A 10,991-nucleotide genomic window follows, 5' to 3' on the forward strand; every position below is an offset into this window, starting at 1 on the left:
ATAAGATGCAGTTAAAAATGAATATCAAAAAGCTGAAACGTGTGTGTGTGTGTGTGTGTGTGTGTGTGCATGCGCGTGCGAAGAGGAGCTGCAGTAGGAGAATGGGGAGAGGAAAGGTGATTGCAAGTAGTTGTAATGTTCAATGTACACATGCAAAAATGGTATCAGGCAACTTGAAGGAGTGGGTAGAGTTGGGAGAGAAGAAAAATATTTCTTAATAAAAATCGAAATATATGATACATAAAAGCTGCAGCATAATATTAAAGTATATTCTTAAATTCCCCATCCAGGCCAAGTTAGAGCAAAAAATATTACCAGGGATTATCACTTACCTTTGGGGTCCACCTCGTTCTTTTTTTTTTAAGGCCTGTACTGGGGTTTGAACTCAGGGCCTGGGCACTATCTCTGAGCTTTTATGCTCAAGGCTAGCACTCTACCACTAGAGCCACAGCTGTACTTCTGGCTGTTTAGTAGTTAACTGGAGGTAAGAGTATCACGTACCCTCCTCTACTGGCCTTCACTGATTATGAAGGCCATTTCAAAAGTTACGTTGGAGCTATGCAAGAATTGTTCTAAATATTATAGACTATTGTTCTGAATATCGAACAAAACAGGTAAGACATAACCCCTGTCTTCACCTATCTCCAAGAAACAATTCTCTAGGAAAAAGAGGATGAAAACACCTGAAACTGGAGAGCAATTGTGAAGAAGATACGTGACATGTTGATTATGCATGATATAGGAATTCCAAGAAGCAAAAGAACACAGTGGATCACAATAGCCTGGAAAAGCTTCAGACAGCAGGACAAAATTGAGAACAATGAAGCATGGCCAAGCTTGAGCATCTGGAGAAGAAAAGGAAGACATTTAGGAGGAAGAAGAGTTGCAAACAATGGCAGGGTATTTGAACACTTCTGTTTTCTTCTCCTGCCCCCCCCCACCTCCCCCTGCCCCCAGCTTATAATTCTTTTTACACCCATTTAAGAAAATTATAAGGATAAAGTGTCTTTAACCCAGTCTAATCAAATTAGCATTATTACATCTAATGCATATAAAACTATGGAATGGTATATTTTACATCTGGAGTATTGAATTTTTTTAAATCAAGTGTATATTTTCACTTCTGATACGGATATTGCTCTTTATACTATCACAATGTCCTTCCTCCAATTTATAAGACTTTGGAGGAGCTGCTGATAGTTGCAATTGAAATATAAGCTTCCTGTCCAAGGACTTCACCCAAGCATGATGCCCCCTACTCCTGGTAAATGACTGACTCAAGGATGACTGACCTGGGGCAGGCTGATTAAATCCCTGCCCTGGCACTTTATGCTTAAGCACTTGAAAACTGTAGGCTGTAAATGTAAACCTGTAACAACCTCTGCTAACTCTACATCTTCCCTCTTCTACGCAGAGGAAGCAGGTCTGCAGTTGGAAAAAATGGCAACACAAAAAGCAGAAGAGAGCTAAAGAGAGAGGAGAAAGAGAATAAAAATCATGAGTCACACAGTTGGACTTTTTTAGAGTCCCTGAAACCATCTGGCTTCACTATTTCTATGGTTAGTCCCTCTCTTCCGTAAGCTTCATTGAGTTGGTTTTGTCCATTTTAACCTCATAGAGAAGTCCTGACCAAACCAGGTAGAAGGTGAATAAGGTGGATGTGGGCAGAGACAGAAAGTACGGAGAAGAACCAGAACCTAATAATAGGAATCAGGAAGAAGGCACCGATCGGAAGCAAATTCTGGAAAGTGAAACAGTAGGACTTCGTTGGAGATGGGACACATCCAATGCAGAAGAATGAGAATTGAAATCTGAGAGATCGGGGAAATTTATGGGATCCAGGGTGGAAATGGGAGGGGTTGGGATGAGGAAGTGGTTTTGGGTGGAAGCAGCCTACCCAACCCTGAGTGCTGGGTTCTTGGAAGAAAATGAGGGACTCAGTCAGCTCATGGTTTTAGTGGCAGGACTCATGCTGCTCTGGTGAAACCCTGTGAAGTTAACTTAGTTCTCCTCTAATCAGCATTCCAGGGAACATGATAGCAAACTATGGACAGACATCACTTAGTTTCCCCAACTCATTCTTTTAGTTCCTCTTTCTCCTTTATCTTCCCACTTCAAAGAAGGAGAATTTGTGTCATACAACTGTCTTCTTCAAGGTGTAGTCCCTGCCTCAGAAACACTAGATCATTAAGAACATTTTAGAAGTTCAAATTTCATTGGTCCAGCCACTGAATCCACAGAAGGTTAGAAGTGACCTGGGTTCTTTATGTTAACACGTTCTGCAGTCAGTTGACAGTCACTAGGACCAGGATCTGTAGCAAGTGAGGGAATCCAGCATTCAAGACTATGATTTCACTAGTAAGCATCAGCCTCTCTGAAAAATTAATTTTTCTTACATTTATTCATTCAAAACTGATGTGCCAAGCATGTTCTGTCTGCTAGATTTTGCTTCAGATGTTTTGGATATAGTAGTGATCAAGTCTGGCATAATGAATCACTAAAAGTAATGAAAATTTAGGCTATGAGCCAGGCATGGTTGTTCAAACCAGTAATTCCAGCTACTCAGGAGGCAGACAACTGGAGGAATGAAGGGTGAGGCCAGCCTGAGCAAAAAGGTAGCAAGAGCCTATGTCATCCAACAAGCTGGGTGCAATAGCACATACTTGTCATCTTGGCCAGTAAGTAATCTGGTAACTCAGATGTAAATAGGAAGATTGTAGTCCAACCTGGCCTGGACAAGAATATAAATCTAAAAAAAAAAACAAAACCCAAACACCTAAAGCAATGTGGGTCAAATGAACAGTGGCCAGGTAGCAGGCATGAGGCCCTGAGTTCAAATGTCAGTACCACTAAAAAATAAAAATAAAAATTATACGATGGATGCCAGTGGTTCACATGTATGTACCCAAGAGACTGAAATCTGAGGATCACAGCTTGAGGCCAGCCTGGGCAGAGAAGTCCAGCTCAGGAGGGCAGAGCTGACAGGGAAATCCTGCACCTGCAGAATGAAAATCTTCAGAAAAATTGCACACCTTCTGGGGAGGACGATGCAGAGGCCACTAAGTTTCAGTCAGGCCCTGACATGGTCTGATCCGTATTTTTTTTTAATGTAAATAGTCTATCAAAAAGAGCAAAGACTTCCCCACAGCACACAGGTAGAGATATAATCGCAGGGTGATTTCAATCCTAAATTACAATTGGCTCAGAAGGAAGCAGTGAGGAGGGTATGAAAGCGGATATAGTCTCCAGGTGGGGACTAAATGCCCGGAACAGAAAAGGAGGAAGGGCCCCCGGAGCTGCTTCCGCTTTGCTCTTGTGGCAGAGCCTGTGCCTGTCTATGCGTGTCTAAATCAGCAGAAGTGCAAGTTCGGACTGCTTCCCTCACAGCCAGCTTCCTTCCCATGCAGGAGACCCAGATTGTAAATCTGCAGGCCTTTCTCCTTCATACGATCTCTTGTAATAACTCACTTTCTGATCATTGCTTTCACCTCCCTGAGGACAATGACTAAACCTATTCTCCCCAGTCATGAGAAGAATTTCCATGTTTAATATCTACTTCTCAGGGTCAGTGAGTCATGTTACTACTAACAATCCCATAGATGCGATTGATTAATGTTGTACTGTGTATAGTTCACGAATGATGGAAAATTATATTTCTCCAGGTCTGATTGCTCCCCTGGATTTCAATAACATGCCACGTATAGTCTGTGGATAGCTGACACTGGAAAGCCATTGGCATCAACTGATCTGCTTATAGCTGAACTCATCGTGTCTTTCTCAAGTCCACTGACCTCTGACCTCTCTTCCACATGTTCACAACCTTATCGTTGCTTGTCTCTCCCGAGCAAAGGATTTGGAGTCATCTGATCCATTTGTCTTGGGCTCTCACCAAATCTACCATGAAGGTTGTTGCTATTCATTTGGTGGAACAGAAAAAGACCATTTGTTCTTTGCTTCCATGTCCCTTCATCGTGGTATCCTATTCAACTCACAGTAGAGTATACCTATCCAAACTCCTGCTAAGTCTAGGATGCTTTGTCAGCACTTGGCACCCCTCAGAGACAGGGGCGGCTATGCTATGGGATTCTTCAGTAAGTCTTTTTAAGCAACAGGATTTATGTTTGTTCTTCCCACATCTCATGATTCTGGGGGTTTTAACTTGTGGCCTTATTTCTTTGTGATGCGCACTTGAGCTATATATCTAACCCTCTTCACTGTAGGTTATGTGTTAGAGTCTTATCCCTTATCCAGGTAGGCTGCAAACTGTAATCTTCTTTTTTGTACCCCTCCCTCCACGTGGCTGGAATTACAGATTGCTCTTATGATACCTATTTTATTTGTTCAGATGAGGGTCTTGGTAACATTTAGTCCAGGGTAGCCTCAAAGTATGATCCTTCTGACCTCTGCATTACAAGTAGTTGGGATTTACTGGTAGGAGACACACCCCTCCTAACTTCTGAATTGTTTCTCTTTGTGGAAGGCCCCAGTGTTCAAAGTGGCAATCATGAACATTCTTTGAAGAGAGGCTAACCTCCTCTCCTCCCTCCTGCCTTCTGCCTTCCACTTTTAAAGCAAAACCTTGAATGATGCAGTTCATTGAGTCTACTAGGAAAGTAGTGCACAACTTGGAATGACACTATATTTTCTTCAAAATGCCTTAAAAGTTGGTTGCTATTAGTTTCGATGGTTGCTATTAGTTTCTAACCTGGCGACACAAATTCACAATACATTCTTAAAGGCAACGTGAGTCACAAGCACATTTCACCTGATAACGGTATTTCCTCTGACCTGAGTGTCTGCAACATGGCCTGTACACTTCATCTAATCTCAGTTCGACTTTTCAACTCTAGTCCCTCATCTTCTGAAGGGCTTCTAAGCCACCTCACCTTGAATCATTTTCCTTCTGCAAATTCCTGCAGCGTGTATCTTCTTAGCTTCACCTTCTGCCGTCTTTACCTTTTTTCAGAGGTGCAATGAGTTTCACCACTTAGAAATCAGGCACTGACATGGAAAACCTCATCTCTGCCCCCACTTTATGTTCAGCACCTAGCATAATCTACTGTTCATCATACATATTAACTCACAGAAGGAAACAGTGCCAAGCCCATCACAAGCATTGTTTATAGAAATGTAAGGGAAACAATGCCTTTGCAAATGGTTCTACAGTGCAGTATTTGCGCAGAGGGGTTTTGATTACCATCAGGTTTAAAGCTAGTTTCTTTTGGCTCTCTTATGTTAGATTATGTTACGAGTAGGAAGGAGAAATAACAACAGGTAGGGAGTTCTTAGTTTAGAGCAGATATATTGTTTGGCCTATCCCCTAACTTTACAGAAAAGCCACATATTAATCATATTTCAAAAGGTTATAAGTAACTGACACTAATACACAAACCATCATGGTGTCACCTTACTTTTAAGTATTCTTTTAAATTCCCTAGCGTGTTTCACTTGGCCAGGCCTGCTTCTCCATCCTTATCTTCACGGTCCAGCCCCTTCCCTCACCACACCCTGGCCACAATAGTAGGCTTTCAGTTCCCTGGCCTGCGAAGTTCCTCCTCTTATCCTAGCTTCCTGCTAATAACATCCCCTGCTTGTATGCTCTTCCTGATTCTGCCCTTGATCAATTCCTGGCATCTTTTGATCTTTTGGCTGTTTTGTATTTCTTAAGCCCTTTCTGATTAGCCAGACTCCTGAATTCCTTATCATGATTATAGATATATAATAATTGTAATTTTTATATTGATATCTTGTTTCCCCTTAGATTAGAAGCTACATCATGCCATAAACAATCCAAATACTATCATGTCTCAAATAAAGCCCAAGGCACAGTTAGTGCTGAGATGAATCAATGAACGAACATTTTTAAATAACTGACTTATAGAACTTTCAGAGAACAAGTTATTCACAATCAGAGCCTCCTTCTACCTGCTCCCGCCATGAATGGACCAGGACCACATTCTCTGGGACATGTGATTCATATAAAACAGGCATAACATGTTTTATAAAGTAACTTCACATTGTATAACCACACACCCAAGCCACCGAGCATCCTGCCAGAAAACTTTCCACTTGCTCTCCAATAGGATCCAAACAGCTCACATGATAGGGCAGAATAGGAACGTTTTGAAATATTTGGGTTGCTTAAAATTTCCTCATTTCTGCCTACTGGTACAGATAGTCCTACAAATGGGCTTAAAAAAAACTCCCACAATACTGTTACTTGGAAAATGCATGCTATGGCTTTAACAGTCCAAGATCACAGTTTCATAGCAATGGAATGTATACATATTAAAAGGATTGTCCTTCCCAAGAGGCTCCAGCCACCCCACTGTGGTGTCTATGACCTGTGTCCTCGTCCTTTCAGCCTCGAGTTACCCTGCTGAGTCAGACAGTTGGGGAACAAATTAGAGACAACAGCAGAGGCGGTTTTTCTGATGAAAAAAAAAAAAAACAAACCCTGACCTTGATGGTCCCTAGCCTTTTTAACATAGGTGACTAGTTCATCAGATTTGCTTTAAACAACTAGGGCTCGCCTTTCTCTTTCTTCCACAAACTAGAATGGCAGGAGACACTTGGTCAATCCCATGGATTATTCTCTCACTCGTCTTTTCCCACGTCAGCAGTGTTTAGATCCAGTCAGACAAATGACAACCTGCTTAGACATTATCTTCCAGGGATGGGTCACCTCCGTGGGCCTAACTCACAGCAGGGAGGAGGAGGAGGAAGAAGAGGAGGAGGAGGAGGAGGAGGAGGAGGAGGAGGATGGGATGACATCATTCTTTCTCTCTACCACAGTTACTGACCTGCAGACTTTTAAATTATCGGCCCCTTTTTGATGGGCATCAGGAGGCGTCTGAACAGAGCTATTCACCTGCAACCCCGTGTCAACTGCAAACGAGCCGCCTTCTGTAACCGTCAAGATTTCAGTGCTGGAATCCATTGCTGCAAATCTGTTCCCGCTTGGTTCACGGTGCCCAAGTGTGTGCAAGAGCTGATCATCTCTGTGGCAGCCTCCGCCTTTGCTTCCCTGATGGATCCTTGAAGGTCTCTTGGCCTCCAAGGATCCTCTGGGTTGTGAAGAGCTGCCTGCTCGGTACCTGGTCACTTTTCCTTTGCAGAGGTTTAGAGAGCACCTCTCGCATTCCGTCAGCTCCCGTGGCTTCACCCTTTCAGATCCCAGCTCCACAAGTTCGATTCCATTCGGAGTGGAAGAACCAGCCAAGCTTCCGCTTGATTTAATATTATTTCGCCTTCTTCGTGACAAGCGGAATTTAACCTGGGCTCTCCTTTTGGCCTGAATCCACTGACTCTCATCTGTGGAAGATGAACCTGAAGAATCTCTATGAAGTTCCCTCCACCTGGGACTTGTGATGGGGAGGTGAAAGTCATTCTCTCTCTCTTTGGTTCGCTCTTCTGCATGCTCGTATCTCTCAGAGGCCCTGCGCCTCCTCCTAGGCTTCTGTTTTACTGGCTTTTTACCAGATTCCTTCCTAGCAGGGGTCAGCACCACGACAGGGGTGCAGTGCTCAAATGCATCTTCTGACATGTCATGCAAGGTGGCAGATCTAGATGTAGCAGCAGGTAAAGGATGGGAATGGAGAGGAAAGTCATGGAAAACAGGGAGAAAGAGAGAATGATGAGAAGTGAGAGCATGACCAGAAGTTGGTAAATGAAGATCAACAGAAGAAAATGAATTAAAAGGAAAATAAAATTAAGCCAATACAAGTTGTCATGAAAACGTAAAGCTGAAGTAAGAGCCACACATTCTCAGAATATAAAAGAAAAACACCAGACATTTGCGCTAAGAGACATTGAGTAACGTCATTGGCTCAGCACTTACCTGCAGATGTCCTGTGTGGATGGACAGACAGACAACCTGGAATGGCTCCTGGGAGCTGCTCCTGTGGTTGGACTGCTAGCCTGGAGAAACAAGTTAGATAGTTTGGCATCTTGGTTCAGGTAATACATGGTTGATATTTTGCTTTTTTTCCACATATTTAAAAAATTGCAACAAGCGTGGCTGCCAGTCATGTTGCTCATGATGCAGCTCACCGAATGTAGGAAGTCAGTGGGCTCATTTTGCAAAAGTAAAACTCAATTTGAGGAACTCGGAACAGCTGATAGGCTGCACTGCTCTGCTGTTGCTTCATTTGCGAGAGAGAGGAAGATGATTCCACAAGTTTCTATTCTATTCACTATCATTCTTTGGGGGAAGGAAAAATCACTTAATTTGCCTGGGAAACAAATGAGTAACTCTGAAGATCCTGTGATATCAAGAACTAAAATGCTTTGATACAATAAAGATGATAATATTCTGGTGAGGAATCAAAGAACCATGAGGGTGTTAGATACTGCCTGGAGTTAAACATCAAAACAATACTTTAAAAACAACACTGAAATATTTAACATCCCTAAGTTACTAGTATTATTTCATTAGTGAAACTAACAAGAGCTGCCCACGTTAATGCTCTTAACTTTGAATATATTTTTAACTCTGTGACATACTGAGCCTTTGGAGAACAGCCAAAATTGAGTACATTTCACTACATTCCTACTTTTGAAACAGCTTTTAATTCTTTTCTTTTTTTTTTTTTTTGCAGGTCATGGGCCTGAACTCTGGGCCTGGGTGCTGTCCCTCAGCTCTTCAGCTCAAGGCTAGTGCTCTACCACTTGAGCCACAGCAACACTTCCGGTTTTTTCTGTTTATGTGGTGCTGAGGAATCAAACCCAGGGCCTCATGCATGCAAGGCAAGCACTCTACCACTGAGCCACCTTCCCAGCCCGAAACACAGCTTTTTCTTCATTCTATTGGACTTCAATAAGTCAAGTTGGGTTAAATACGGATGATGATGATGATGAAAACCAGGATATATTGATAATTTACCACGTCAAATTGTGATGTGGTCCAGCTCTGTGGTCTTTATTTATCTTCCCAGGTCCTTAATAATAATGTTACAAGCAATAGTTTATGATTTGGAGTGGCTATATGCCAATCATCACTTTAAGCACATTCTCATATATTCAGTTCATAGAATAAATATATGTGCTAATTGTTGTAATTATTTTTATGCTACTGTTGAGAAAACTAAGAAAATGGAGCAGGTTCTCACCAATAGGTGGCTAAACATAGATTTGGATGGGGAATCTGGCTCCAGCCTCTGTTTCTGTTTTCTGATTCGCTAGAAATGTAGGATCTCCTTCCTTCTTTCTTTCTTTCTTTTTTCTTTTTTGTCAGTAATGGGGCCTGAACCCTAGGCCTGGGCACTGTCCCTCAGCTCTTCAGCTCAAGGCTAGCGCTCTACCACTTGGGCCATAGCACTTCTGGCCTTTTCTGCTTATGTGGTGTTGAGGAATCGAACCCAGGGCCTCATGCATACAAGGCAAGCGCTCTACCACTGAACCACCTTCCCAGCCCCAGGATCTCCTTCCTTTTTTTTTTTTTTTGTTGGTCATGGGCTTGAACTCTGGGCTTGGGCACTGTCCCTCAGCTCTTCAGCTCAAGGCGAGCACTCTACCACTTAAGCCACAGCGCCACCTCTGGTTTTTGAGTGGTTTATTGGAGATAAGAGTCTTATGGACTTTCCTGCCTGGGCTGGCTCTGAACCATGATCCTCAGGTCTCAGCCTCCTGAGTATGGATCTCCTTCCTTAATCAGGAGGAAAGCAAGGAAGTATGGATCAAGTTTGAGGCCTGCTTGCATGCAAAGGTGCAGTATGAAATTTTATCACCAAGAGGTTGACATTTATGCGGAGATAGATTAACCCCACATTTTAAAGTCATTCTCAAAAGTCCCAGGTAAGAGGAAAGAGATGCTAATGCTGATGAGATTCCAAGAAGGGAAAAAATAATTCTAACTCAAGGCATTAAGAAAAGCAATCAGTAAGTAGATATTAGATTGAAAAACGGCCTTCTCAGTGTATCTACACCCTAATCTCTGGACCTTGTACATACTTATCCTTACCTGGCCATCTATCTATCCATCCATCCATCCATCCATCCATCCATCCATCCATCCATCCATCCATCCATCTATCTATCTATCTATCTATCTATCTATCTATCTATCTATCTATCTATCTATCTATCTATCTATCTATCACTTTCAGATTACTGTGAGTTATCTTGGCAGGTTCAATAAAGTCATGAAGAAAACAGAAGAGAAGGTAGAGAGCAGAAAGGAGGGAAGATGCTCCACTGCTGGCTTTGAAAGGAAAGAGATGGCAGCCTGAGCTATGGAATGCATGTGTCCTGGAGACCTGGGATGGTTCTTTTGTAGGGCCCGCAGGAGAAACGTAGCCCTATTGTCACCTTTATTTCAACCCAGTGTGATGCAGGTATAGCTTTTGATCTTCAAAACTATGAAATCTAAAGGCAGGGCTGGGAAGTTGGCTCAGTGGTAGAGTACTTGCCTCACATGCAGGAGGCCCTGGGTTCGATTCCTCAGCACCACATAAACAGAAAAAAAGCTGGAAGTGGCGCTGTGGCTCAAGTGATAAAGAGCTAGCCTTGAGCTGAAGAGCTGAGGGACAGCGCCCAGGCCCAGAGTTCAGGCCCCATGACCGACAAAAAACAAATAAACAAAAATTCTAAAGGCAACAAGTTTTTGGTAATCTTTGTCTGTTTGAAGGTTTTTATGCATTGTTTGCTTTTTCTTTCTGGAAGAACAATCTAGAAGAACTGCTTGTATCCAACGAAGACAGACTGTAAATTAGATAGGAAACTTCTTTGATCTAGTGCCCTTTATTATAGAACCCAATTGAGACAAAACGAATCCTAGCTTGTTTCACTTTTGATTCTTGTGCCAGGAAACACGAATTAAGGGTCGATTATGTAATAGACTTAGTCTTTCTTCATCATCTATTTAGTTGAGGAGACATACAAGTGAACAGGCAATTTCAATACGGTTTGACCCCTATTGATGAGTCCGTCTATCACCCCCCACTCCCACCCCCACGCTCACCACCACCCGCATCATCATCTATCCATCAATC

General features: G+C 42.6%; 1 protein-coding gene across 3 annotated transcripts in view; it reads right to left on the bottom strand.

The window, feature by feature from the left end:
- The window catches only part of March1 (membrane-associated ring finger (C3HC4) 1, E3 ubiquitin protein ligase), a 59,562-nt gene extending 51,522 nt beyond the window's left edge, over positions 1 to 8,040 (bottom strand). For 2 of the 3 annotated variants that reach the window (XM_013026221.1, XM_013026230.1), the window contains exon 1: positions 6,804 to 7,823. In XM_013026221.1, coding sequence (XP_012881675.1) covers positions 6,804 to 7,546 — 743 coding nt within the window. In that variant the 5' untranslated portion in view covers positions 7,547 to 7,823. The other variant, XM_013026238.1, reaches the window with a different exon arrangement.
- Between the last annotated feature and the right edge of the window lie 2,951 nt (positions 8,041 to 10,991).

This window comes from Dipodomys ordii, unplaced genomic scaffold (genome assembly GCF_000151885.1).
Source record: "Dipodomys ordii isolate 6190 unplaced genomic scaffold, Dord_2.0 Scaffold4, whole genome shotgun sequence".
Lineage (NCBI taxonomy): Eukaryota > Metazoa > Chordata > Mammalia > Rodentia > Heteromyidae > Dipodomys > Dipodomys ordii.